A 27,249-nucleotide genomic window follows, 5' to 3' on the forward strand; every position below is an offset into this window, starting at 1 on the left:
GGGACCCCCACCCTGAGCAGCTCTGCCCACCCACGGCTGGCAGGACGAACGCCCCAGGTGGAACACAGCCAGCAGCGCCGGGGTACTCTGGATCAGGGTGTGGGAAACGAGGGCAGCGCCCCTGGGGATGCACCTGGGACGGTCCCCCAGGCCCCTGTCACCTGTCAGCCCCATGGCTCAGCTCCCGGCTGGCCCCGGAGCGGCTGTCGCTGCCGGATTTGCTGCCCGAGTCCGAGGCGCGGCTCCGCTCGTGGCCCTGCGAGGATTCCCGGGAGCTGTGCCCGCTGTCTGCCTCCTCCCAGCCGCCCCCGGCCAGCCCCGGCTGGTGGCTCACTGCAGGGACAGCGCTGCTCAGCTGGGGTCCCCAAACCCCCAGGATGGGTGGGGACCCCCAGTCTCCCCCGGCAGGACCCACCTCGGTGGGCACGCGGTGCAGGAGGGGTCGGGGGCGGCGGGGCCGGGCTGCTGGCGGGGGATGGAGCTCGCACGGGCTCGTAGGTGTCCTCGGGGAGGTCCCCACGGAGCCGCCGGGGCCCCCCCGGCGCCGGGAGCACGGCCTGGGCCACGGCCTCGGCCGCCCGCTGGAGGCTGCTCAGCAGGGCCTCTCCCGTGGAAGCTGCGAGAGGCTGGGATGCTGGGGGAGTCCCGGGAGCCCCACGGGATCCCCCCAACACCGAGCTCCAGGCTGGGAAAGGGGGCTGAGGGAACTCTGGGAGCGACCCCCACGGCCCTGCCCCGGCTGCCAGCAGGACAGCACCCCGTGAGGGCCCGGCCAGCACTCACCGGAGCCGCTCTTGTCAGTGCTGAAGCCGAATCCCTGCAGGGAGCCGCAGGGGCTGGGGCTGGAGCCCATCCCTGGGGAGGCACAGGGAATGTCAGGGGGGCACAGGCCCTCAGGGCTCCCCTTTCCTGCCGTGTCCCCGTCCCCCTGAGCGAGGGCCCGGCCCGGGGGCTGCGCTCACCGGCAGGGGCTGGGGGCCGGGCGGGCGGCGCCAGGGGCTGCGGCAACGGCGCATCCGAGAACAGAATGCTGGCCAGGTCCTGCGGGATTGAGAGACCAGAGAGGAGCAGTGCAGTGCTGGGAACCCCAGAGTCCCAGAGCAGGGGGCTGGGGGCCGCCCCGTCCCCGCAGCACCCACCTGTGCGGCCGCCCGCACCTTCTGGTTCAAGCTGTTGCCGTGGAGGGGGTCTGGGGGCCCGGAGAACACTGCAGACACAGAGGGGAGGGTGGGGAACGCTCCCAGGTGGGGTAGGACCCCGCTCCTGGCACTGCAGGAGCCCTTCTGGGGTCTCCAGCCCCGCATTGCTGCTCTGCCACGTCCCCCAGGCCGTTACCTGCAGCCTCCCGGATGAAGCTGGCGTTCCTCTTCAGCTGCAGCACAAACTGGGGCGAGCCCTGCGAGCAGGTGTGCAGCAGGATCTTCAGCACCTGCCTCGGGGGACAAGGACAAGTCACAGCTGCCCTCCCTGGAACGGGGGGGGTCCACCCCATCACCCCCCAGGAACCACCTTCAACTTGACGTGGCAGGAGCTGCTCTGCAGCCGTGTGAGGAGATGCTCCAGCAGGCACTGGCTGCTCCCGGGGGACTCGTGGGAGATCTCTAGGGACGGGTTAGGGATCCAGCCGGGATTGGAGGGCAGCAGCAGCCCCGAGTGCCTGGAATTCAGCCCCTCCACAGGGTCCCAGCCAAGGCCCACAGCCCCACGGCTGCCCCCAGCCAGCCCCGCAGGCCTCCAAAGCCCACCACGGCCTGGAGCAGCCCCGGGGAGCTCCCCCTGTCCCGGGATCCCCCTCCTGTCCCGGGATCCCCCTCCTGTCCCGGGGAACCCCCCTGTCCCGTGCCCCCCCGGCTCCCCCAAGGATACTGGCGATCTCCTCGAACAGGTACCCGGGGCACGGGGTGTCGTCGTCGGCCGTGCCCCGCAGCAACACCGGCAGCTGGAATAGGAGGGGGGCGGCGTGAGAGGGGGGCGGATCCGGCTCGGACCCCGGTGCTGGGGACCGGACCGAGACCCCGGGGCAGGTCCGGCCCGGTCATAGGGCGGAGTGAGGCCGCTGCAGAAGCGAGTGGGGGGTGCAGCGACGACGTGGCGAGTGAGCAGTGACATCACGCCCCGGCAGCCCCCCCGCACCCCCGAAAAGCCCCGGTCCGTACCCGGCTCAGGAAACTCAGTCGGTCCCGCAGCGGCGCCGCCATGACACTGCCGGCACCGGCCCTGCCCGGTCCCTCGGCGGCGTCAGGGAACCGCCCCCCGGAACTTGTTTTTCACCAATGAGAGAGCGAAGCTCTGCCGCTCAACCAATCATCGCTGAGAGAGGGCGGGGCTCCAGGCGGAAAAGCCTCAAGATGTTGACGCCTGAAGGAGGCGGGAAGTAAACAACCGGCATTTCCACCAATCAGAGCCGCCCGCGCCGACAGACCAATCAAAAGGGCGTGGCTTGGGGGTGGTTCCGCCCAATAGGAGAGCGCGGTGTGTGACGAGCGGGGCGGGCAGCCAATCGCGGCCGCCCGGGCATGGCGGCGCCCGTGCGGTGAGGCGATGTCGGGGCGCGGAGTGTGGCTGCGGGCGCGGGCGCGGCTGCGGCGCTTCCCGGCGGCGCTGGCGGCCTGCGGGGACCAGGTGGGGCCGGGGGAGGCACGGGGAGCGGCTCCGGGGCCGGCGGGGGCTCAGGGGGGCGGCTCCGGGGCCGGCGGCGCCCCCCGCTCCCGTCCCGTGTGATTCCCGCAGGCCGCGGCCTACGGGCGGTGCGTGGCGGCGGCGGCGGCGGGACCGGCGGAGCTGCGGCGGGACGCGTGCCTGGAGGAGTTCCAGGCGCTGCGGGAGTGCTTCGCACGGGCGGTACGGCCCTGCCCCAGTCCCCGATCCGATCCCGGTGCTGGCGGAGGGCGGCGGCCTCGGCCCGCTCTGACCGCGGCTCTTTGCAGGCAAAGGCGACGCCCAAGTGACCCCGGAGCCGCCCCCGCCCGGAGATGCTCGTGGAGCCCTCGCACCACCGGTGTGTCCTCAAACGAGGGATCCCCCCCCGCGGTCCCGGAGCTGCCCAGCCGCTCCCCGGCCCGGGGGAGGCTCAGCGCCGGGCTGGGGGAAGGTCACAGATCTATTTTTATTTATTAAAAAAGAAAAGAATTCAGATCAGAATGCTTCGGCTTATTTTATTGATGGGCTCAGCCCGCACTCCGGGCTCTCCGTGCCAGCGTCCCACCCGCGCCGGGGGAGCTGATCCCGGCGGGACAAGGCAGTTCCCACCGGCTTCCAGCCCAGCTCGGGGTGCCCACGGCATTCCCGGGAGCAGGAATGTCAGGAGCATCTTTGGTCCCTTCTGTTCACACAGAGAACAACAAACAGGCGGCTGTGCCCCCGCGGGGCCGGAGCCGGCAGCACAGGGCACGGAGGAGCCGGTCCGGCTCCCTGGCCCCTCGGGAAGGCCGGGTGGTGCCACGACCCGGACCCTGTCCCCGGGACAGCCCTGGAGCCGCGCTCCAGAGCCCGTCCCTGCCTCCCGGCCGTGCTGCTTGTGCTTGACGACAGCGTTAATGGAGAAGCTCGTTGGGTTAGGGGGTTTAAGGCCACAGTGTTCCGGGGGGTCTTCCCAAAGGACTCCCCAGGTGGCTTCCCTGTCACTCTGGGTTGTGACACCCCGGGAGCACCAGGCAGGGACAGTCCCACCCCGTCCCAGCTCTGCAGGGCCCCACTGGACACAGGCTCGAGGTCGCCAAAGACATTTGGAGGTCGGGGTATAAAAGCCACCACAGTGATGAGGTCTGAGGGCTCCAGGCTGGGAATTCTCAGCCGGTCTAGGGAGAGCTTTGGGATTGAATTCCATACATTCGCAGGTCGGGATGTAAAAACACAAAACCCAAAAAAACCCAAGGGATGAATCACTGGGAGCCTGAAACAACACAGAGCTCTTGGGGAAGCTCCTCCCTTCTTCACTCACCAAACAAATTCCCAGAGGTGGAGCAGGGACCTGTCTGGATGCAGAACAGGGCGGGGGGAGGCTGGGAAGAGCACAGGGAACACAGGCAGAGGTAGGTGGAGCCCCTGGATCCACCTGGCTCTGCCTTGCTTTCTCCCAAACCACTCACCTCTGGCAGAAGAATCAAGCTGGGTTGGGAAGGGTCAGGGGGGAAAGTTGAGCTTCTTAATGCACTTTTGAGAGGGGAGGTGAAGCTGGAGAGCACGGAGAGGAGCACCCAGGGAGGGCAGCGGGGGCAGAGCTCTGCATGACCCCGGTGTGTGGCCAAGGAACCCCATCCCTGGGAGAGAGGCAGCACAACAGGAGTTGTGCCCGGTTAAGGCAGCGTTTCTACTAAATGAGGTTCCTAAACCACCACTGTGGCCGAAACAAACGAGGCTCTGCTCCCGATCCAGCACTGGAGCACTGGCTCTGCTGGTCCTCAGCTCACGGCTTCTCTGGGGTAAAGCCCTTCCCGAGGTGTGGATCCCAGGTCCCCTCGGCACAGCCAGCGCCGTGGAGCCCCTTCCTGGTTCTGAGAGGAGTTGGGAGATGGTTGGAGAAGGCAATTTGATGTGAATGAGATGCTGGAAAAGGTCCTGGGAGCAGCGGCCTGGCAGGGAGCCGAGGCGCATGGCAGCTCTGGAAGGCAGGGGACAGCAGGAATGTCACTTCCAGTGCCACCATCTCCTTGGCCACCTGCAGGCACACACCGGGGGCGCTGCTGGAAGCCCCCAGGGCGGTGCTCAGGGATCCGAGGAGATCCCGTGGATCCGAGCACTGCTGCTGGCTTAGATCCCTCCAGGCCCGGCGAGGCCGAGCCTTCCCTGCGGAGCACGGCCACAGCCCCTCACGGGCTCCTGTCCTGCGTCACCTGCTGGATGTGGCGGCTGCGCACCAGGTGCTGCGCGCCCTCGGCCACGCCGCTCAGCCGCGCCTCCAGCGCGCTCCGCAGGTCGTTCACCTTCACATCGGGGAGGGGGTTCAGGCCGATCAGGACCCCCCCGGCTCCTGCTGCAGCCGCCTCCTCCTCGCCGTCGTCCTCGCCGTCCTCCTCCTGGTCGGGAGGCAGCAGGTCGCGTCTCCTGCGCCGCAGGTCCAGGCCCCCCTGCAGCTTCAGCTCCCGGTTGGGTTTGACGTCGCGCTCCGGCTGCTGCGGATCCCTGGGGGCAGCTGCTCCGTTCTCAGACTTCCCTGCCGGAGCATCCTGAGGGGCACCGTTGGAGGGACCCCCACCCCCGCGGCCCTGCCGGCCCCCCGGCTCCTCCCCGGGATCCTCCTCCTTCCCGTGCCCCTGGCCAGGCGGGTCCCGCTGCCGCCCGCCCGCTCCCTCGGCCTGTGCCCCTCTCTGCCACTCCCTGTCCCGGGGGTGCTGCTCCCTCGCTGCCACATTCCTGTTACTGGAAGAGTCCGGCACCGCTGCCAGGTCCTTGGGCTCCACCTGACTCAGAGTTTTGGCTTTAAGGTCTGTTCCTGAGTCTCTTTCCAAACTCTTTCCTGCTACTCCCTGAACTTTGGCAGCCCCCGGCTGTTCTCTTTGGATGGGAGCTGTAGCTGCTTCCACGGCATTCAGGAAATTCTTCTTCTGGTGGACATCTCTTCCAGCTTTGGCTTCATGTTCTCCTCCCAAATCCTCCGCCAAGGCCTTTTTCTCCAGGTGGTTTCTGGCTGCAGAAACACGCTGGGCATCCCCATGGAGGGGATCCTGGTTCTCCACGGGATTCTTAACAGCTCTGTCATTCTCTTGCAGCGGCACCTTCCGCTCCTTGGGAGCGGCCACAGGAATGTCACGCCTCTGCCCAGCCTCTTCCAGCTTCCCCACCACGTCCCCGTGCTGCCTGGTGGAATCAGGGGGCTGCTGGCCCAGCTGCTCCTTGCTCAGCGCCTTCCCAGCCGTGTCTCCCTTGGCTCCGAGGTCTTCATCCTCCCTGCTCCTGGAGCGGGGCAGGGCAGGCTCTGGCTGTGCTTCTGCTGCAGGACAAAACCCACAGGGAAAAGGATTTCTCAGGACATTCCCTTCTCCTGCCACCACATCCTGTGAGACACAAGATGAGGCCACGCAGGAGGAAGAGCAGAGCTGTGGGTAATCCCTACAGAAATGGCTGTGCAAGTGGACCTTGCCACGTGCCAAAGGAGCTCAGATCTCTCCCAGTTTGATTTTAGAGCTGCTCTGAGCCGTGAGCACTCTCTGGAGGGGTCCTGCTCCCCGGCCACGTCCTTACCTGGCTTTGGCTTCTCCTCTGCCCCCTCCTCCTGCCGCTGCTGGTGGATCTCCTTGTGCTGCTCCTGGATCACTGCCAGCAGCTTTGCCTGCTGGTCCAGGAGCTGCTTGTGCTGCACCTGCTGCTCCTTGATCACCTGCAGCAGCACGTTGTGGTCCAGAAGTTTTGCTGGCCCTGCTTCTGGAAAAGGGGAAAAAGGCAGAGGAAGTAAAACCCCTGTGAGCCAAAGCCCTCAGAAATCATCAGCTCTGGATGGGCTGCAAAGGCTCTCCTTGGCAGGAAGATCCAACTCCACAAACCCTGCCAGGAGAGAGAGAAGGAAGCTGGAAGAAGATGGGATGAGAGCAAGGGACCTGCCTGAGGAAGGGCTTTGCAGCTCCAGCTCTGATGCCCCAGGGACAGAGTGGCTGGGGTCTTGAGGGGAAGGAGCTTTTCCCTGTGATGTGTTCAGGTGTTCCCGTGTGCCCCTGCCCCTCCCCCCATGCTGCCGGAGCAGTTTCACTCCTGTCTCCCTCTTCCCACGGCTCTGACACCAGGGAGCAGCCAGGCCTGGGTGCCAGAATGACTCAGGTCCCTGAATGGCTCTGCCAGGTGTGCCAGAGATGGGACAGGCACCACCTGATGCTATGCAGGAGCTGTGGCCTCAAGACTCCGTTCTCCCACAGGGAGGGCTCTGGGGAGATCCAGGCCCGCCCCTCACGCCCCGGAGACACACACTCACCCCCTGCCTTCTCCTGTTTCTCCTCAGTGTTCTGGTTCTCCAGCAGTTCTGCTCTCTCTGGGAGGGGCAGCTCCTGCTTCTCACCTGCAAAGGACCACAGAGCTTTGCAGTCAGTGCAGATGTTCCCTAAAACGCCTCCACGCCGTCCCGGCACCGTTCGCATCCAACCCGCCGGCTGCGAGGGAAGTAATAAACCCAATATTTAACAATCCCGTGCCTGGTGGCAGCGAGCCAGCACTAACTACCTCGGCCAATTAACATGCAAGAACAGCTCTAACTGGCTTTTAGACGGGCACTTGGCAATGTGTTCCCTGTCAAGATCTCCCGGCTCCGTGTCCCCGGTGATTTGGGAGCCGTGCAGGAACAGCACGGCACCTGACATTTTGGCGGGTAGCGAACAACTGTTTGACAGCTCTTGCAGTAGCTGTCAAAGCCACCAGATTCCTCCCTTCCCGCAGCAGCTGCCAGAGGGGCTGTGCTCACTCACGTGCTCCACTCGTGGAGTTAAAAGGAAGCACCAGGACGGAGATGGGAACGACCAAATTGTCCCGACTCCAGGGGCATTACAGGCCCAGAAGAGCTTGCTCGGATGAGCTGCCGTGAAAGGAGCTTACCAGGGTCTGCCTCCTTCTCCACAGACTTTGCAGCCTCCTCTGCTTTCCTGGGGAGCTGGAGCTGCGACTTGTCCCTCTCAGCAGCCTCAGCAGTGTCACCATCCTCTGCCTTGGCTTCCAGCTTGGCTTCTCCTGGCTCCAGCTCCTTGTAGGGTGGCCTTCCCCCCTGCTGCAGCGCTGCCTCCGGGACCTTCTCCAGATTTGGGACGGGCCTGCCAGTCCCTCCCCGCTGCTGGTTCCCGGCAGCCACTTCCTTCCCTTGTTTTGGGCCCAGTGCCTCCTTCTGGGGCTTCAGCCTGGCTGGCTCCTCCAGCAGACGGTCATTGGCTCCTCCGGGAGCCGCTTTGTTCTCGCTGGATTCCTCCCGCTCCCGCCCCATGTCCACGACCACCTCATCGTGTGGGACCGGGGGCTCGTGGCGATGAGCCTCCCCCACGGGCACAGCAATCCCTGGGGGGACAGGCAGGGTCAGAGGCAGCAGGTTCCCAGCGCACCCAGCACACCCAGCTCCATGCTGCCCTTGTCCAGCCCTGCCTTCTCTCCCTCATCTGGAGGCCACATTCCCAGCAAGCCCCAGAGCATCAAACACTGAATCACCTTCAATCCACCAATACCACCACGGCGATGCACCGAGGGGAGGGTAAGGAGGGGAGTTCAGGATCTCTGTCTCAGAGTCCCACAACATGCACACACCCCCAGCTCCCAGTCCAGCTCCCTTTCCCAGGATCACCTTTACCTTGATCAGGACGGTCCAGCTGCACTTTCTCTTCCACCTTTCCTCTCTCCTCCTCCCTCTTGGGCACCTGCACAGGCACCTTGATCTGTGGCTGCTCCATCTCCTCCTTCTCCTCAGGCACTTTGGGTTTATCACGGTCATCCTCGGGCTCCTCCACCACTGGGTTCTGCTCTGCAAACACAGGATGGAGACAGGGATGAGGTGTGGGAGCTGGGAATTGCTGTGTCTGTCCCAATCCCCTCCACCCACCCAGCCCAGCCACTGATTTCCCTCCGGCCTCAGCACGGTGGGGCTGGGGGAGATTTTGTTCTGGAGTCACCTGGTTGTTTTCCCTGTTGTGGGTTTTTATGGAGCTGATGGCAGGGAAGCGTGGCAGGGATGGAGCGGGGATGGAGAGAGGACGGAGCAGGGATGGAACAGGGATGGAGTGGGGATGGAGAGAGGATGGAGCGGAGATGGAGCAGGGATGGAGAGGGAATGGAGAGAGGATGGAGAGAGGATGGAGCAGGGATGGAGCGGGGATGGAGCGGGGATGGAGAGAGGATGGAGAGAGGATGGAGCGGGGATGGAGCGGGGATGGAGAGAGGATGGAGAGAGGATGGAGAGAGGATGGAGTGAGGATGGAGCAGGAATGGAGCTGGCTGCTGCTGCGAGGCACTGCCACCAGATGGTAGCATCCCCCCGGCTCCCTGCCCCAGACCCCGGCTCCGGGAGAGACCGAGCTGGAATCCAGACACGGATCCCCCAGCACTGGAAGAGGAAGAGCTGCGATCCAGCCCCGAACCCCCCAACACCAGAACCTGAGCTGGGCTCCAGCCCAGCTCTCACTCCCCCGCTGCTGTTTGCTGTGAAACGTCTTAAAATCTCCTTTATTTTGATTTTTCCCTCCTTTTAGTGCCCGAGGGTTCCCACAGCCCTTCAGATGCCTCTCAGAGGAGGGGTAGGGAGGTTTCCTTTTCCCGCAAAAGTTTTGAGGAGGGGGATTAAACAGGCATTAATTAGGGGAAACTCCTGAGGGAGAAGGGGGAGTTTCCCCCCACCTTACCCTCAAAGAGACGGAATGTTTTTGGAAGACACATCCCAGTCAAACCAGTCACTGTGTTCAGCATTGGTATGACCGGCATATTCCACATGGAATCTTTTGCACATTCCATGGGATGGGAAGGGTCCCTTCCACCCCCAGCATGGCAGAAAACCCACCCAGGGAGTGAACTCTTCCTTTGGAGAGCAGCAGAGAAGGAAATCGAATTGTTTCCCAGCAGTGAAGTTGTTCTGCAGATTTTTTTCCATCCAACAAACTCTTAAAAAAAAAAATCTATCTTCTGTAACAAAAAAAAAATTCCCAACTCTTTCCCCCTTCGCCCTCCCCCGTGTGATTTCCTTTGGGGAATTAATTCTATAAACATCTTTCCATTTTCTCCTCCCCCTCCGCAGGGCTGGTGCGATTTATTACGAGATGAACTCATGGGAAAGAAGGGATTGCCACAACTTCAGCTGTGTGGGCCTTGCCTGAGCTGGGGAGGGGGGGAACAACAAAAATTCACAAAAAATTAAGTACAAACTCCTGGCCCAGAGGGATCTGTGCCAGCAGGACCTTGAGCCTCTCCAGAAACGCAGACTCCAGCCCGGAGCTCCACACCCAGAGGAGGGACGTGTGCGGGGCTGGCCGGCGTTCCACGTTCCTTCACTCGGGGAGCGATGGTGGGAGGGGAAAAGCGCTCGGATTTTCTGAGAAATTCAAGTCTAGTACCCAAGGGTCCCCCTCTCCATTGAGGGACTTCCCAGGGTTCAGCAAGTCAGGGCAGGACACTCCTCCTTTTCAGGAAAAACTGGGCTGCAGGAACCAGTGCCCAGCCCTGGCCAGGGGCCCTGGGAAGCGGGAGGCCGAGGCCGGGGAGGGGAGCGCTCGGCACGGCTGCGGATGTTCCCAGCTCAATCCTGGCCCCAATGCAAGAAATTATTTACTCTATTGGAGGAAAGTTCCTTGTTAATTGGTTCACGGAGGCGGGAGATGGCTCCGGTCGGAGAGGACAGGAGGATCCAGAGAACCCCGATGCAGGCAGGGCTGCTCCCACAGCGGATGGGAGCGACGAGCTGGGCAGTGAGAGGATGTTCAAGGGGAAATAAAAAGGAAGGAGGGGGAAATAAAAAGGAAGGAGGGGGAAATAAAAAGGAAGGACAGGGAAATAAAAAGAAAGGAGGGGGAAATAAAAAGAAAGGAGGGGGAAATAAGAGAGAAGGAAATAAGAAGGAAGATGGGGGGAAGCTTTCCTTGCCAGCAGGAACCAGAGGAGTTAAACGCAGCAGCTCCCCTGCCCAGAGCAGCAGGTGAACCCCCCGCGGGCCCAGGGCAGCCCGAGGGGCCGGGGGTGTCCCTGGCAGCTTCCATCATAAATCAGGCAGAGGCACGTTCCCCGCTCTGCAAACAATGCAGGAAAAGCCCAAAACACAAACAAAACACAAACCCAAAAGTCTCCACGCCGCAATAAGGCCAAGCTGCCTGGAAGCCATCATTTGCTCAGCGGGAGACAAAATTAAGTTCATCATCAGGGCGTGAATTAACAACCTCTCAGGCTGCCTGGAAATCCATCCGGGGCTCCGGGTGCTTTGCAGGGAAGAGTTTTGCTGGGGCTCTGCCTCTCTTCTTGCCCTCCAGGTCCCTTTGGAGCGTCTTCCAGCGACGCTGTGCCTCGTCGTGTTTTATGAGCGGCCTTGGACATTACAGGCAAGGCCTGAGAGGCTGTAAAAGCTTTTTGGCTCCCAAGGAGAGGCCGGGGTGTGAGGCAGCACCGAGAGGGTTCGCTCTGACCCCCCGGCTCTCCGGCAGCTCTGCTCACACGAGGGGAAGCCGGGGCGTCCTGCAGCTGATTTGTGCGTGTGCGTGCCTGGGTGTGTTGTGGTTTGGCAACAGCCTCTCCAGGCTGCCATAAAATTTCATGATTAGCAACCTAAAAGCTTCCCTTCTCCCCCTGCTCCTGGTTCGGATCGTTGCAATGGTCCCAGGCAGGCACTAAATCCCTCCTCACACGTTTTTCCAGCCTCTCGGAGCCGAAATGTGCTTCCACAGCCCCTGCCCAGGGCAGAGGCAGCGGGATGGGCCCGGCTGTGCTCGCCCCCAGTCCAGAGGGAGCCTTAAGGACAGCACAAGGAACACCAGGACACAGCCCCCAGTCCAGGATGTCACCCCAGGGCTGACCAGGGACACGGGGTTCAGGACCCGCTTGTGCCAGTGCAGCTCCACATCTGCTGAAATTCCTTCCCCGCATGATATGGAGCAAGATCCAGGAGCCTGTGCCAAGGAAAACGGAGCCCAACAAGCGGGGCAGAGGGCCGGGGGCAAACGCTGCCCTCGGACACGCCGAGCAGCCCTGCGCCAGGAGCAGGGCAGGGCCAGGCCCTCCCCGGGGAGCCCCCGGCCCAGCTGCGCCTCCGGGAGCCCTCCCTCCCCCCCGAAACGGGTCCAGATTTCACAAGGTTATGGAATGGCATCCCTGAAATTAGTTCACAGTTGTCTCCTGACGCACCAGCAGTAAAAACCAACCCAAATTACCAGAGGCTGCTGGTTCCTTTTCTGTGTCACAGGCACTATTAAAAGCTCGCTCGCACAAAGCACCAGGGAGAGCCGTGGTGGAGCCAAGCTGTTCCTGCAGGATGCAGGAGCCACGTTCCACACATCTCCGGGGCTGCTCCGGCGGGGAATGCCGGCAGGGACCCGGCCTGCCGCGGGCAGCTCGCTTCTGGGGGGCAAAGCACACGGAGGGAGGATGCGGGGATGCACAACACAATGCCGAATTTTGCCCCAGTTCAAATAACAGAGCCCACCCCATGGCCCAGGACACCGGGATGGCCGGAGCAGGGTGCCCGGCGCACCGGGAAAAGGGCTCTTGCACAAGGAGCCTGAATCAGGGCTTTGTTACCCAACATTGCACAACAGCAGGGAGAAGATGAAGCAGCAACGATCAAGTAAGGAGCTGAAAAATATTACAAAATCTTAATCCCCCCCGAGACCCTCGAGGGTGCTTTAAATACGGAGAGAAATTGCCTAATTAGCTTTTTTTTTTTTTTTTTTAATGGATAATTGCCTTCCTGAGCTTTCAGAGGCAGCTTAGCAACCTTTTAACAGAGGCGCAGCCGCGGCGCGGAGCGGCAGGACGGGGCTGGAAGGGGTTTTATCCCTTTCCCGAAGAGCTGCTGACAGTAAAACCTCCAGCACCACAGGCTGGGGCTGTAATGGGCACTTGGGTGTCGTTAGGAAAAACACGATTCCGAGGCCGCTGGTCAATACGTGTTCACATAAAAGGCCAATGTTCTAATATTCATAATCCCCGGGCCCACGGGGCAGGGCTTTAATGAAAGTCTCTCCAGTTCTGGGCTCCACAACATCAAAGAGGCCAATAAAACTCCTCTCACACGCTGACAGGCGGGAGGCAGACGGGGAAGGCAGCGCTGGGGAAAGGCCCTGCGGTTTGCCTTGGATGGGGCAGCACGGGAAAGGGCACGGAGCAAGCCTGTGCCCAGGGAAGGCGCTGGGCACCCTCTGACCCAGAGGCACAGACGCACCTTGTGCCTGGAAGAAGGGGTCTGGAAGAACCCTCCACCCAGGAAAAGGTCTGGGAGCAGCGCCCCGCAGCCAGGGAAGGGGCACGAGGCACCCTGTGCCCTGGGGAAGGGGCTGAGCAGCCAGCAGCGCTGCCCAGGGAGAAGCTGTGGGATCCTGCTCAGCGCCGGGGGCGGAATTCGGCCCATCCGGAGGGCACCCAGGTGCCGGGGGCGGCCCAGCCGCATCCTGCGCCCCTGCAAGGACAGGATGCAGCTGCTGCGGCGCGTTCCAGGCGGCAGCTCCTGCTCTGCAAAACAAGGCGGGCGAGGACGAGGGGGAGCCGCGGCGGGGGATGAAGGGCACCATTTAACGCCTCTCATTGCTAGTCAAGCCGACATCCTGCAGAGGCACAGAGAGGCACGGATCCAAGGAATCGCAGCGGCGGCTCTCCCGGGGCAGCCCCACGTCCACCCCGCAGGTCCTTGTCCCCCTTCTCTGCTCGGCTCCATCTCCCTCCTCCCCGGGGAGGGAGCCCCACTGGCACAGGGACCTCAGGGGACAGCTGAGCTTTCCCTCGGAACGGCAGGGCTCCTCCCTGGGAAGTTTTAGAGCCGGGAGCACTAAACCCGCCTTCCTCCCGGGTGGGATTATTTAACCCAGCAGCACTCAGAGCTGCTGCCGGCGGGCCCCGGGATCGCTCGGGTGATCAGAGCCTGGCATCCCGCTCCACCGCCCCGGCTCACGCCGAGAAGGGGAGAAGATTCAGCAAACTCCTGCAGACACCGTGTTTTATGGGATTTTTTATTTTCCCAGTCAGAACACGTGTCATTAGCGATTCCTCCTGAAAGGAGCAGCTGTTCTTTGGCCATTACTGCTCCAAAATTAACCAAGACGGAAGAATTCAATCGCATCCCTCCTCCAGGCCCTGCTGAGGGCTCCATTAAGGGATTGGGAGCGTCTTTTGCTCGGAGTTCACCGGCATCCGCGTGCCCGGGAAGGCACACGCAGCCTTGAGTAAGCCACGAGTAAACCACAAGTAAACTCCACCACGGAGCAACCCCAGAGTGAATGTTATCGGCAGCAGCACCGGTGTGGGAGACGCTCCAAGCTGCCGGGCAGGAACCCAGCCAAGAACCAGGAGGGAGGATAATCTCCAGAAGAGCCAGCCCCTTTCTCCCTTCCGCTCTCAATCTCTGCGAGGATATTTCAAGGCCTCCAAAGAACAAAAAAAGCCCCACAGGAGCAGAAGGAAACAAAACTGCAGCGAAGGAACAGGACGCGGCGGGGCCGAGGGGCAGCGCGGGGTCAGGCGGCACCTGCGCGCCACGGCCTCGCTCCGGAGCAGCTGGGAAAGGGAGGAGCGGCCGTAATTCCATCAGCAGCCCCAGCAAACAAATAATAAATAACAAGAACCGGTAAACAAAGCTGAGGCATAATCACGGGCTTTGTCAGAGAGAAAGCCGAGGCCAAATTTATACCCTCGGCGCCAAGACAAGAGGCAGTTCCCATAAATTTCCCTTCCTTCGAGGGTGATGGATGGATGGTCCTTGGGCTGACACGGGGGAACAGTCCCAGGGGCCAGGTGTGCTCGTCCCAAACAGGGATCCCTGCTCTGTCCCTCCAGGGCATCCCAGGTCTGCACCACACCTTTCCCTTCCCAAAAGAACAACCCTCACAGTGTACCACTGGAGGTCACAGCGGCTTTTCCAGCAGACAAAAGTACAGCTTTTCTTGGGAAGAGGCCCCAGGAAGCTGGGAAGATGCACAGAGCTGCCTGGAAATTATCCTGCTTTTGCCACACTTTAAAAAAACAACAAACTTCTTATTTTTAAGAGGTGACCTGTGAACAGGGTTGGGAAACCCAACTCCAGCGAGCACATACCCGGAAGTTTGACCGAATCCTGGTTAATTCTGCTCTCCTCTCTGTCCAGGTGCTCCAGGCCCACTGCTTCTGTCCTCACAGGGGTGTCCTCGGTGGCAGACAGGGTGGTGTAGGTGCTGATCACCAGCATGCCCAGCCCGATCCACAGGATAATCTGCACAGAGGGACAGAGGGACGGTGAGCAGAGGAAATCCAAGGGGACTGCTCCCCACGGCATTCCCACGGTGCCTGCACAGAATTCCAAGCTCGGCACAGTGACACGTGTTAGGGAGAGAAGAGAAATGTCAGAGAGAAACAGGAAAACCAGTTGCTCCTGGCTGAGGTTCATATTTGGGTGTAGAGCCATGGGAATGGAAGCTGTTGGAATGGAATCTGTTTCAGAGGCTGGAAGCTGTTGGAAAGGCTTTGGAAGGGCTCGAAAGTGAGTGAAGTGAGTGAAGTGAGTGGGCAGGACCCAGGGATAGGAAAATGCATGTGGCAGACAAGTCCTACTGCAAAGACTCATTTCCTGGTATTCCCAGCATGAGAACTCCATGAAATCAGGTCTGGCTGAGCACAGAGAGCCTGGCCTGGTTACAGCCCCAAACCAGGGAGCTGCTTAAAAATCCCTGGTTTTGAAAGCAAGGGTAAGATGTCCACACACAGGTCCTGGTCCCAGGGCTCAAGAAGCTGCTGAGAAATGACTCCCTGACTCCCAGAAAGCTAGGATCAAACAGGATAAAAATAGAAGGGTGGAATCTGGATCCCATGGAGGGAAGGGCTCTTGGAATTTCTCTGCTTCAAAAAGGAGAAAGTGATGAGCAGCAAAGGAATTTTTACAGCTTGTTACGTGATGACAAATTGATCTAAAAGGATCTAATTCCACGTGAGTCATAGGAAGTGTTGGATGGCACTTGGACAACCTGGTCTAGTGGAAGATGTCCCTGCCCATGGCAGGAGGTGGAACTGGATGAGCTTTAAGGCCCCTCCCAGCCCAAACCATTGCATGATTCCATGACTCCCAATCCTCACTGTGCAGATTTACATCCCAATTCACAAAAAGCACAACAAAAAGAGGCTTCTCAGTGTGGGGAAAACCAGTAACGGCCACAGGGAGCACTTCACCACTGGAAGCTGCCAGAAAACTGCAAATCAAGGGGAGAGGTGAAATTGGAAGGAGGAATTAAAACATTGGCACTTCCAGAGGGGGAGGAGGGGCCGATGCTTTCCTCACCCACTGAGGGAGGTCACCCAGAAAGAGGGAGCAGCGTGGTCAGAGCTGGGCCCAGGAGAGCCCGCAGGGCCCGTTCCCAGCACGCCCCGCAGACAGCCCGACGCCTTCGGAAGGAAAAGGCTGGCGGGACGTGGAGCGGCTCTGGATCGGGGCAGCGTGGCCAGGGAGCAGAGGCCAGACCTTAGAGCCGCTGCAGAGGAAACAGGAGCAGAATGTGCTGCCTGCCTTGCCCGGGGTGCACAAAGAGCAGATATCCTGCCATCCACCCCCCCACCCCCGGGCAAACGCCGAGTCAGCAGGTCCTGCACTGCTGCCCCGGGCTCGAGCTGCTCCACTTCCTCCCCTCCCACAATCCACAGCCCCGGCACAAATGCATTCTGTGCCTGGGAGGTTGTTCTGGCACCTTCCAGAAACAACAGCGCAGAGGAAGAGCGTTTCCACAAAGGGGATCTATTCTGGTGCCACAGGAACCAGGAGCAACGTGGGAGAGGAGGGAACTGTAGGAAACGGCTGAAAACATTAAATGCTTTAAAAGGATTTTTGTTGTTTCTTATCTTAGTGGGGAACCAGGGGCTCAAATGCCTCGGATTGAAACCCCTTTGATTGCTGCACATTTGGAGTTCAGCTGCGAGCTCCCGGAGCAGCGGGTACGGGCACACGTGGCAGTCGGAGACAGGCTGGGCTGTCCCCGAGCCGCCCTCACCCAGCTCCCCCCTCCTCACCTACCCCCTCCCCAGCTGAAGACCAGAATAAAGAGGGCCACGATTTGGCTTAATTCCATGGAGATGGCGGTTTGTGCTCAGGGGACCACCAAGGCAACGGGAGAGAGGGCTGCAAGGACTCGGGCGCTCCAGGAACCAATCCAGGCAGAGGAGCCACCAATCCCCAGAGCATCCAGAGATCCTGCAGCGAGGGGAGGCTCAGCACTGCGAGGCACGTCTGAGCCCAGCTCTGGTCCCAGGGGAACAATCTCCCCCAGAGCCAGCCATCCCACCGAGAGCAGAGCCCTTTCTGCAGAAGCCCCTCTCAGCACAGACACGGGGAGAGGCTGTGGGAAGCCCTGGGGCAGCTCAGCAGGGCCAGGGCCAAGTCCCGGGAGCCAGGCTCGGAGCACGGACGGGAATTCAGCAGAGGAAGTTTACGCGGCCGTTTCCTCGGCCGGCCGTGCTCCCCTGGCCCTCCTTCCTCCCAGAAGATGATCCAGCTCTGCAGAGCAGAGCCATTAGCTCAGCCCTGTCCTGCAGCCTCGGGAAGCAAACACGCTGCATTTGTGTGGCGTGACGCCATCCCCGTCCTCCTCCTGGACACCGAGCGCTCCGAGGGACGGAGTCATGGCGAAGGAATGCAGAGCCCCGGTCACTGCCGGCCCCCTCCTCAGAGAGGCTGTGTTTGGGGGGGCTGCACCCTGCATGTGCTGCTGGGGAAGGTGCGCTGGCCCCTGCGCTGCCAGGGAAGGGCAGAGGGAATCTCTTTTCCACCCGCACAGGAGCGAGCCCAGGGGTCACCTCCTGACCCGCGGCAGCTCCTCTTCCCCAACTGGGACAACAGCAACTCCGGCCTCCCTAGGAGGGGCCTCTCGGACAAGCTTGTGTCAACACTGGGAAGGCAACACCTTCCTGCTGGCAGTGACACACTCTGCTCACAGCCCCCCACACGCCCCGCGGCAGCTCGGCCAAACCGGGGCTCCCGGGGAGCCGCGGGACGCGGACCTTTACAGCAACAGATGCTTAACCACAAGAAAGGGAACACTCTCCCTGCTTCACTCACAGCACTGTGTGTCCCACTCCAGGCTTTTTAACTGCTCTGGGACCTGCCTTTCCAACCTAACCCTTCCAACCAGGGCACTCCCAGCCCAGCCCAGCTGAGCAGCAGCTCCAATCCTTCCCAGCTCCTCAGCAAAAGCCCTTTGCCGGCCAGCAAACATCTGCCCATTTCCCTCCCCCACCTGAAATCCTCTTCATTGCTTCTAGTGCAAAATCCCTGTTTCGTAGCCTCAGTTTGCACCTCTCCTGTAAAAACCTGGCCTTGCACGTCACCACCTGCCCCACACTGGACGCTGCTGGGTGCCAGAAGTGGCCCGATAAAAGCAGCCAGTTCTCAGCAGCACAAGAGCCAAGATAACCCAGAGAAGTGTAAAAGCTGGCGCTGAGGTTTGCTGCTCTGAAGGAGGCTACAGCTGATGCAGGGAAGGAGGGAGAACGTCCATGTACGCTGTTTGGACAGGGACAGGAAGGGAAGGACAGCTGAGCCCAGGGCTGGCACTCTCCCCCCGCCCGCCACCTTCCTCGGGAGCTGACTTTGATGGAGTGGAGCACCTGATCAAAGGAGTGCAGGAATGAAGGAGGAGACCAAAGACAGAGCTCCAGGGAAAGAATAAATGAGCCTTTGCAAAGACCTGGAGGGAGGAGAGGGTGGGCTCCGAGCTGGGCTGTGGAGGCGGGGAGGTGCCGAGCAGGGCGGGCAGGTGTGTTCTCGCTCCAAGCAGGAATGCAAACCTGACAGGCAATGGATCACTCGGGAAAGGCTGGACAGCTTGCTGCCAGCCCCTTGAGAAGTAACCCGGGGCCTGATGCTTTAGATAAGCCCTTCCTCCTTTGTGGGGATTTCTGCAGGACAAACATCTCCCTGAGCCTCGTGACCGGGTTTGGGGTCAGGCATTGTGAGGGCCCCAGTGTCCCACCCCGAGCAGCCGGGCTGAGAGCTCAGCCTGTCCTGAGTGCAGCCCCGAGGCACTGCAGGGAAACACTCTGGCTCAGCCGGAATAGAAAGCAATTCTTGAAAGTGCTCTTTGTTTCCCTGAAAAACCCAGGCTGGCATTCAGACTCCTGCTCGGGGTTTCACTCAAAGGAGTTCGGAGCTAAGTGTCAGAATTCAGAGTGAAAGCTGGAAAGTTGGACTACTTCCTTGTGTCAGGGAAAGCACAGGGAAGAAAAAAAACACACCCTGCTTAAAAAATTCACATAGATTTGCAAAGCCACAAGTCATTAAGCAGAGAACAAGCCACCAGTTCTGTGGGCCCCACAAAAAACGTGCTGCTTTCCCCTGCTGACTCCACACTGTGCCCAAAACCTTATTCCCAGCCCAGCACTGTCCTGACTGGGAATGTTGGGACAGAGGCCTGTGAAAAAGGCAGTGGATTAAATTGTTGTTAGGAAAAAAACCCAAAACCTGTTAATTTCAGCCCATGGTACTTGCAGGAGCAGAGAGATCAAGCCCAGCAAAGAGCCACTTTGTTTCGGTCCCTGCGGAGGCCAATTCAAACTGGAGCAAAAGGAAAAGTTAAACTTCTAACAGCCTCTGAACGACCCCAATCCCTCAGAAAATCAATTCCTGAAGCAACACCTCTATGTGTGTGTTCCTTTCTACTATTATTTTGGTTGAAAGCAGAAAGCTGAGGGTCGGCAGCACAAACCACATCGTGGAGCCCTGTTTGTTTTACCCAGCCCGGGCAGGTCGGGATGTGAGGCTTTAAGGTTTTACAGGCTGCCTGGATTTCCTGTTCTGAGGATCCAAAACCTGAATCCCACCCCGAGGAGGACTGGAAGCAGCACTTTATGCACAAAATGACTGTTTCACTTGCTGCTGGAGAGACAAAAAGAGCTGGTGTTCCAGCTTGGGCCAGCACCTCTGCCACTGCCTGTGCATCCCCAAGTGGTGGTGGACACCCACCCAGAACAGCTCCCACCTGTACTGGGCAGACTGGAGGGGGAGGCTGGAGGAGGTGCCCAGCAGTTTCTCTGCTGCAGCCAAATGAAGCACGTTCCCAGGCTCTGCAGAGGGCTTAGGGGGATGTCAAGCAGCATCAGCACTGACCTGTGAACAAAGCGCATTCTTGTGGATCTTCTTGTAAATAAGAGCTGGGCAGATGAAACAAATGAGGCTTCCCATGGTCGCACCTGTCAGGCCCAGGACTGTTTCCACTGGAGAAAAAGAGGAAAAGTCAGCAAAGGCCTTTACCAGGAGCGCCAGAGCAGCAGCACGGGACAGCTGCCAGAGCCCCCGGGCAGGATGGGGTGTGAGTCTGGTCACCCCAGCCAGGAAAACAAATAACAGAGACCAGAGAAAGCAGCCAGCCCTTGTTCCCAGCTCCTCACTCACCATTGGGGATCATGATGCCTCCGACCATGGTTCCAAACACAACAGCCAGCGTCAGGGCTTTGAAGCGCAGCGGGGGCATGTAGCCCCCGGCAGCGAAGGTGCCGTCCTTCTGCTGGGAGGGCAAGGGTGGGGGGAGAGTTTAGCTCTGGTATTCCAGCCCCCAGACCCTCAGCAATTCCCTCAGCAATGCTCCCTGCAGCTCCAGCCCATCCCACTGTGATCCCCTCAGCTGTGCCCCAGTCCCCGAGCAGGGACTCAGAGAACAGCCCAGGGCCAGGGGCAGCAGGAAGGAGCCCAGGGGTGCAGCAGGAGGGACAAGCTGCAGAGGAAGAGCTCTGGCTGTGCTAGAGAGAGGTGTTCCCCAACAGCTCTGGGAGCACAGGAGCAGCCCCCCTGACTGGGAGACACCCCAGGGAGACCGCAGGGGAGGATGGGTGCTGCTGGGCAGCTGCTGGAGGAATTCCAGAGGCCCTCTGCTTCCCATCCCATCCCATCCCATCCCACCTCCCGAGTGGGAGGTGTGGAAGGCAGAGGCCCCAGCGTGCCCTGCGGACCCAGCAGGTCCCAGCTCTGCTGCTGCACAGATGGGGGAGGAAGGCAAAGCGACATCTTCAGAGCCCAGCCAGCCACGAGCTGAGCCCAGGCGAGATCCAAAGTGTTCCCAAGTGTTTCCAGCACTTCCTCCTCTGCACCCGCTGGCTCTCACCGAGCCTGCCCCCATCCTCAGGCCCTCCCAACGTGAGAAAAGAGCCGGGGGCTTCTCACAGGCAGAAGTGGCAGGATTTAGGGCTATAAATTGCTCAAGTTTTATTTCCTGCCTAAGAGGTTTCTATTTATGCGGATACACAAAGGCCTCAGAACATTCCCACAATCTCTCACTGTTATTTGCTGAATCCCATCGGCGCGCTCCGTGCGCACAATGCACAGAGGAGAACACGCCACTGCCACAAGGGACTCACAGTCTCCAGCAGACAGACCAGCTTCAGTCACAAAGCCTGGCTGAGGAGCTGGCCCTGGGAAAGGTGGAACGTGTGGGAGAGGGCTGGATCCCATATCCCACTGCCCGCCCCCGGCACCGCAGCCCGGGAGGCGCTGGAGGAAGGGGACATCCGAACCCGGAGAGGAAAGGGCGGCTCCAGGGCTGCTGACAAAGGTGCTGGGTGAGAAAAATGGAGCGGCAATCAGCAGGCACACAAGGAAGCAAGAAGAAATGGGGCTGGGCTGGGCTCCGAGGCCGGGAACAGGAGCTTGAGCTCAATGAGTTGGCCAGCAAAAGGACAGCAGCTGGAGCAGCAGGAAACGAGGAGGCTCCGCTGCTTCCAAAAGCACATTTCTCCCTCTTTCTGAGGGGAAGGAACCACCTCGGCTCTGAGCTGTGTAACGTGTCCGTGCCAGAGCTGGAATCCCCAGCAGAGCAGGGAGCAGCAGCCACACGACATGAGCTTTACACTGGGAACTCCACTCCTTTGGCCCATGGAATTTCTCTGCAGAGAGGAGGACACACACCTCCAAGTGCCAGGGATTAACCACTGAGCAGAGCAGGATTTAGAGACGGCCACAGGCCCCTGCTGCACTGTCACCACACCCTGGGCACCGAGGATTTTATGGGAGTTGAGGTTTTGTCCCTCTGGACAGTGAGTACCTGCCACATGCCATTATCGGCAGAGTTTCAGGGAGCCAAGATAGGTTTGGGGCCCAGTCAGAGACCAAAGAGTCACAAAAACCCTTCAGAAATCCAGCTTCACCCCGAGGCAGCCCTGGGATCTTACCTGCTGCTCAAAGAGCAGGGTGTTCAGAGCCTGCCTGCAGGGCAGGATCATCATGGGGAACCCCACTGCCACGGACATCATGAACCCCACTCGGATCATCTCCGTCACCACGTTGGAAGGGAAGTTCATCAGGACGTTCCCAGCAATGGCCTCGGTGTAACTCACGTAGCCAAAGAAGCCCACCTGGGGAGGGGAGAGGGGTTGGACTCCCAACACTTCACCCTGCTCCTCCCCGAGGGGACAGGATGAGCAGCCAGGTGGGAGCGCGAGGTCACTTCCATGGGCACCCCAAAACCTGGGACAGGTCGTTAATCAAGAGTGGGAACTGCCTAAAAGCAAGTTTCTCATCAAATCCAGGGGTTTTCCTAGAGGACACACTTTGCTTGCTGCCAGGCCCGTGGACTGTCCCTCTCCAACACAGAGAGGGGGCTGTCACAATTCCCTGCAGCAGCCTGCCTCATGGGCCAAGGCTCTCCTCAGGAATTATTAACCCAGTTTTATTAACTGCTGTCTTATGAGGCATAACTTCCTTCAAAACACGTTGGGAAAAGCTCTTCCAAACTCTGGGCAGCAGCCCCTGCTCCAGGCTGGACCTGGGAAAAGCTGGGCCTCCACTCTGCCTCCATCCAAGGAAATGTGCTACTCTGAAAACCTGGACTCTCCCAATGCCCCCTGTGCTCTTGGGTTCATCACCTCCCACCTAACTCTGCTTTCAGCACGAGGACTTATCTGTCAGAATAAATAGAGATAAGCAGAAACCAGCCCCAGCTGTAGATAAAGCCCCATCCCTGTGGCCCCTCCAGATTTCTGGCAAGGGAAGAGAAGGGGAAGTTCCTACCATGATGTAAAAGGTGGTGACCACGTTTAGGGAAGAAGCAAATATGGAGCTCATGATTTTGACAGACGGCTCATCCAAGCTGTCGTAAGTAGGCAAGACCTGACTGTAAAAAGGGTAAAATATTTAAGGAAACCTGCGGGAAACAGGAGAAAACCCCCAACCCCAGCCCATTCTCTGCCTCAGCCCAGCAGCAACGAATCCGTGACACCTTCCCCCTCTGGAGCATAAACACCTGCTGCTATTCCACAATTTATACTGCTAATGCCAAGAGATTTCAGAACACTCATAACTTTTAAGTGTTGCAAAAATATTCCTGCTCTCCCCACCCCACCACGTGGAGCGAAACGTGTGATGTAAACATTTGGGTTCAGAAAGGGTTGCAAAATGAATGACCGTTTGTTCCCGGGGCCACGGGTGGCTCTGGGCCAGCCCCAGCGCCAGAGATTATTGTTCTTGGAGCTCTCCGTGCTGATAATTAAAGCAACACAGTGTTTACAGAGGAAAAGAGGGAAGAAGGTTGGAGCATCCCACTGTCTGAAGGAAAATTAAACAAACAAACCCCAGCACAGCAGCCTGTCCTACTTCAGCTCGCTTCATAGAAAGCCAGAAGTGCCAATTCCCTGGGATTTGGGGTATTTACAGCCTTGGAAAGCGTGGGGAATGTTCCTTTTGACATCAGGTGCATATTTTAGCAACTCATTAACCTCTTGTTACTTTAATTCTAGCAGCCACATCCTGGAACTCTCGGGAGAAGGGGTGGCCTGCAGGGAAATGGGAAGGGGTATCCCCAGCTCCAGTGGGCACCAGGCCATTCCCAGGAAGTGTGTCAGGCTGGGGCTCAGCAGAAAGATCCTTAACCCTTAATTCCTGAACATCAAAGGAGGCTCTGGGGCTGGAGGTACCAGCAGGGAGCAAGGACTTCCTGGGAGTCTCCATCTGGGATTCCTCCCTGGGAGAGAGGAGACTGGCTTCCCTGGGAATCCCTCCTTTTGGGATTCCTCCCTGGGAGTGAGGAGACTGGCTTCCCAAGTCCCTCCATTTGGGATTCCTCCCTGGGAGAGAGGAGACTGGCTTCCCTGGGAATCCCTCCTTTTGGGATTCCTCCCTGGAGAAAGGAGACTGGCTTCCCTAGGAATCTCTCCATTTGGGATTCCTCCCTGCCCTCTCCACAGCCACCTCCAGCTACATTCTGGCCTTCAGCCTCTGAGGGAAGGGTCCAGCCAAACATTCAGGCTTGGGAAGAAAAAAAGAGGGAAAAAGGGAGGCTCTGCAGTGTGTGAGATGGTTAAAAAGGTGATTCAGAGGTTAGCAAAATTAAATCTACCCAGCTGGGACTATATAGATAAAGTACACATAAAGAGAGGCTGGGCTGGGGACAGTGTATTTTCCTGATGTTTGGAAAAAACACACAGCTTTAGATTGGGTTTGCCACAAAAGTGCTGCCATGGAGCCCATATTTAGGCACACACACAGGTCCAGACCAAAGCATTTTCCTGCATTTCCAGCTCCCAGGGAAATTGTTCTGGGTACTGCATGGCTTCCACAAGGAAAAAAAAATAAAAGGGATTTGTTAACAAGGTAAAGCTGCAAGAGAACACAATTCCCTTTGCCAGTTGTAATGGAGACATTAAACAGCAAGCCTGGAGAGTGCCGGGGTAGGATCTGAGCTGCCAAGAGAGCCAGTAAGTGGGAAATGATGATTTGGATCTTGGAGTGGGTGTAAACACAGCAGTCTGAGCAAATTTTATCTGTCACATTCATTTACTGTTGGCACGAGACCCCTTTGCTGGAGCTCCATGGGGGAAGCCCAGCTCTGCCAGGCTTCCAGAGGAGGATGCTCCTTCCAGAGCAGGCCAGTCCTTCCCTGTCCAGGGCTGGATTTACACTGGTTAGAGCTGTCACACAGCACTCACCTGCTGTCCTGGTGCAGCAGGGAATGCTGCTGGAAACCTGGGACAGCCTGGCCTGCCCTCACCTTCCTCCACCTGTCAGCAGAAACCCTCACAAACCCAGGGAACCGGACAGGTGGAGATAGCCTGGTCTGCTCTCAGCTCCTTCCACGTGCCACTACACCCAGGGAACTGGAAATGCAGGAGTTAGATAATATTCTGGAAATGCAGGGACACCCCTCCAAAGCCAACACCCGTGTGACCTTCAGAGTGCTCTCCAGGAAATGTGGGGGAGCAGAGCAGCCCCCAGCATTCGGTACTCGGGGGGTCACACAGTGGGGTGGCACAGCCTTTCCTGGGGCTCCTGCATTCCCTCCAAGAACCAGGGGAATTTCATCCCTCCTGCAGCTGCACCAGAAGCTCCCGAGGAGCTGTTTGGCTCCAGTGGGCTCATGTTGCTCCATTACAAGAACTCCCAGGTGAAATGGAGTAACAAAAGGGTCTGGGTAACAAAAGGGTCACGACTGAATGAGAGGCTGAACTTCAGCGAGCTGTAAAGTACCCTGATGAAAACAAACCACCAAAGCAGATGGTATCTATCCCTTGCAGATCCTCCTGACCCCGTGCCCTCACAGGAACAACTGCCAGGGCTGGGAAAGGCAGGTACTTACGACTGGCAGGCAAAGGACATTCCAAAGATGGGGATGCAGCGGAAAATGCCCTCCCAGCGCATGTAGCTGACCCGCTGCAGCCACTGCCCGCTGAAGAGCCCGTGGTTGAAGGAGGACACCACAACCTGCAGCAGGACAGACAGCAGGGGTGAGCAGCCAGCCCCAGGGCAGCAGCAATGCCAGGCTGGGATAACAGGCAGCTCTGCAGGGAGCAGCCTGAGCTGCCAGCACAGCCCCATCCCGATCCCCGGCTCCACGTCCCACCCGCACAGCTCCCAGGGCCACCAGGGATCCCAGGGAGTTTTCCAAGGGATCTGTGACATTCCCTCTTGTTTGATGCCATCAGACATCACAGCACACACAATTTCCACCGACACATTAACTGTGAGAATCATTGTTCAAAGCAACCTCTTTTGCACTTTTTAAAATGTGTTTTTAAATCCAAACAGGAAGCACAGTTGGCCTTAGAGAATCCTGTTCAGCAGAGAAAGACAAAGGGTCCTAAAACAGGATCCCACCTGCTGCTCCAGGGCCATTTAACACCACCAGCTCACCAAAGAGAAGGAAAAGCTTTATGGAAAGAGGGAGGAGCTGAGGCCAGGGAGCTCCCTTGCCATGGACACAAGAACTGGCAGGAGTTGGGTTGCACAGGAAGCAGAAGGTAAATATGTCTGAATGTCTGTTTATAATATCCTTGGATGGGGTTTCTAATCCCCAGAGATGCTTCAGCGCAGCCAGCTCTTGTGAATGTTGTGGTTTCTTAAAGGCACAGCTCCTGGGAGGTTCCACACCTCCCTGAGGAGGCAGCTCTGAGGTGTGACCCTGCACAGCCTACCAGAAAAGTTACATGGAAAGAATTCCCACACCTCCCCCCTTTCCTTCCAGTCCTGAAATTTGGGTGAGACAGGGCTGGAGCTCCAAGAGGGGATCACAGGAGCATCTGGGAGCTCACAGGAGCATCACAGGAGCGACTGGTCGCCACAAATCACCAGAAAGGAGGAAAAGGGGATGCCTGGAGTCCGTACCCACCACGAACATGAACACGCTGTAGAAGATGAGAGCCATGGCACTGAAGGACTGAATGGAGGCCATCATGTTCCTCTGCAGGCTCAGGGGAAGGACAATGCACAGGGAGACAGCGAAGAGCAGGACAATGCGGAACGGGCCCGACACCTGCAACAGACCTGCATCAACACCTGCAGCAGGGAGGAGACCCCACACACCCCCCAAACAGCAAACCCTGGCCTGGCTCATCTTTCCAGACTGAAAAGCAACTTTAAACACTGCAGTTCTGCAGTTCTTCAAACATGCTGCAAGCTCGGGCTCTGTGCTGAGCTGAGACAGTCACTGGGTGCCACTGTTGCTCTGCAGTGTGTGACAGGTCCGAGCTGGAAGAATTTGGGGGGTGGCTGGGGGGGTTAAATGCTAATCCAGCACAAGCTATTTAGGTATTTTCATGCAATGAAATAAAACCTAAATTTACTTGGGGAGACGAGAAATTGAAAGTGTTGAAAACTCCAATCCAGAAAATTAATCAAAGCCTCACACTGGTATTTATTATAGCAGAACACTCTGGAATGCTTGGAAATATTTAATACCTAATTTGGCTGCAGCCTCAACGCATCTTTTTTAACTTCACAGTCCCTTAATCTGAGCTTAGGAGCATCAGGCAGCACAGATAACACTCTACCAAAAATCCTTTTGCTTCCCTGCACAGCCCTCGTGCCGGCTCTGAGGAGCACCTCTTGCCTCTGAGCACCCTGAGCCAGCAGCAGGCTCATCACACGGCTGAGGAGGCAGGAACACAGAGACTTTGGCCACAAAACCAGCCAGGGACAGGACAAAAATCCCTCCTGAACTACAGGGAGGAGAGCTCAGGCAGAGGAACTGCCTGTCACTACCCACTGGGGCAGGAATTAAGGCAGGAAGCATTATCTCCCCCAGGAATCTGCTCCAGAATTAATAAGGGACCAAGTTAAAAAGAATTCCTTTAATGGAAATGCCTTATTGGAGTTTTACACAGCTGATTGTTTGCCATATGTCTGAGCTCCCCACACTTCCCAGAGCCGAGGCTCCGTGCACGAGGATCCCCCCGTGA

At 58.8% G+C, this 27,249-nt stretch overlaps 3 protein-coding genes across 6 annotated transcripts in view; 1 reads left to right on the forward strand and 2 right to left on the reverse strand.

Moving 5' to 3' along the window:
- Positions 1–219: 219 nt before the first annotated feature.
- On the reverse strand, positions 220–2,222 carry TEPSIN (TEPSIN adaptor related protein complex 4 accessory protein). 3 transcript variants are annotated; one of them, XM_084218655.1, is made up of 8 exons: positions 2,157–2,222; positions 1,867–1,939; positions 1,510–1,601; positions 1,336–1,433; positions 1,140–1,207; positions 963–1,041; positions 784–855; positions 220–333 (listed from the first exon to the last, which is right to left on the reverse strand). In XM_084218655.1, the coding sequence occupies exons 1-7, from the start codon at positions 2,196–2,198 to the stop codon at positions 798–800; spliced, it is 510 nt and encodes a 169-aa protein (XP_084074781.1). In that variant the 5' UTR covers positions 2,199–2,222; the 3' UTR covers positions 220–333; positions 784–797. The 3 variants fall into 3 exon arrangements, with proteins under 3 accessions (XP_084074781.1, XP_084074782.1, XP_084074780.1); XM_084218656.1 differs by lacking the exon at positions 220–333 and adding an exon at positions 479–616 and having other exon boundaries at positions 1,336–1,429; positions 1,510–1,599; XM_084218654.1 differs by lacking the exon at positions 220–333 and adding an exon at positions 479–616.
- A 275-nt stretch (positions 2,223–2,497) lies between these two features.
- On the forward strand, positions 2,498–3,135 carry NDUFAF8 (NADH:ubiquinone oxidoreductase complex assembly factor 8). Its single transcript, XM_084218511.1, has 3 exons — positions 2,498–2,622; positions 2,731–2,841; positions 2,928–3,135. The coding sequence occupies exons 1-3, from the start codon at positions 2,542–2,544 to the stop codon at positions 2,946–2,948; spliced, it is 213 nt and encodes a 70-aa protein (XP_084074637.1). The 5' UTR covers positions 2,498–2,541; the 3' UTR covers positions 2,949–3,135.
- A 17-nt stretch (positions 3,136–3,152) lies between these two features.
- The window catches only part of SLC38A10 (solute carrier family 38 member 10), a 29,625-nt gene continuing 5,528 nt past the window's right edge, over positions 3,153–27,249 (reverse strand). Inside the window, exons 5-16 of one of the 2 annotated variants that reach the window (XM_084218513.1) lie at positions 26,181–26,324; positions 25,152–25,276; positions 22,592–22,694; positions 21,754–21,936; positions 19,985–20,096; positions 19,700–19,806; positions 14,674–14,827; positions 8,252–8,422; positions 7,516–7,965; positions 6,902–6,985; positions 6,181–6,360; positions 3,153–5,929 (exon numbers count right to left, since the gene is read on the reverse strand). In XM_084218513.1, the coding sequence (XP_084074639.1) occupies positions 4,809–5,929; positions 6,181–6,360; positions 6,902–6,985; positions 7,516–7,965; positions 8,252–8,422; positions 14,674–14,827; positions 19,700–19,806; positions 19,985–20,096; positions 21,754–21,936; positions 22,592–22,694; positions 25,152–25,276; positions 26,181–26,324 (2,934 nt within the window). In that variant the 3' untranslated portion in view covers positions 3,153–4,808. Of the gene's footprint in view, positions 5,930–6,180; positions 6,361–6,901; positions 7,004–7,515; positions 7,966–8,251; positions 8,423–14,673; positions 14,828–19,699; positions 19,807–19,984; positions 20,097–21,753; positions 21,937–22,591; positions 22,695–25,151; positions 25,277–26,180; positions 26,325–27,249 lie in introns of both variants that reach the window. The other variant, XM_084218512.1, reaches the window with a different exon arrangement.

Source organism: Fringilla coelebs, assembly GCF_963513975.1.
Source record: "Fringilla coelebs genome assembly, chromosome: 19".
NCBI lineage: Eukaryota > Metazoa > Chordata > Aves > Passeriformes > Fringillidae > Fringilla > Fringilla coelebs.

Bases quoted from the DNA above. Each gene is read 5' to 3' on its own strand.
- NDUFAF8 (XM_084218511.1), top strand. From the start codon at position 2,542: ATGTCGGGGCGCGGAGTGTGGCTGCGGGCGCGGGCGCGGCTGCGGCGC. The intron at 2,623-2,730 runs GTGGGGCCGGGG...TGATTCCCGCAG, and splicing joins TGGCGGCCTGCGGGGACCAG to GCCGCGGCCTACGGGCGGTG. The intron at 2,842-2,927 runs GTACGGCCCTGC...GGCTCTTTGCAG, and splicing joins GGGAGTGCTTCGCACGGGCG to GCAAAGGCGACGCCCAAGTG.
- TEPSIN (XM_084218655.1), bottom strand. From the start codon at position 2,198: ATGGCGGCGCCGCTGCGGGACCGACTGAGTTTCCTGAGCCGG. The intron at 1,602-1,866 runs GTATCCTTGGGG...ACCCGTCCCTAG, and splicing joins CCTGTTCGAGGAGATCGCCA to AGATCTCCCACGAGTCCCCC. The intron at 1,042-1,139 runs GTGGGTGCTGCG...TCAATCCCGCAG, and splicing joins AGGTGCGGGCGGCCGCACAG to GACCTGGCCAGCATTCTGTT.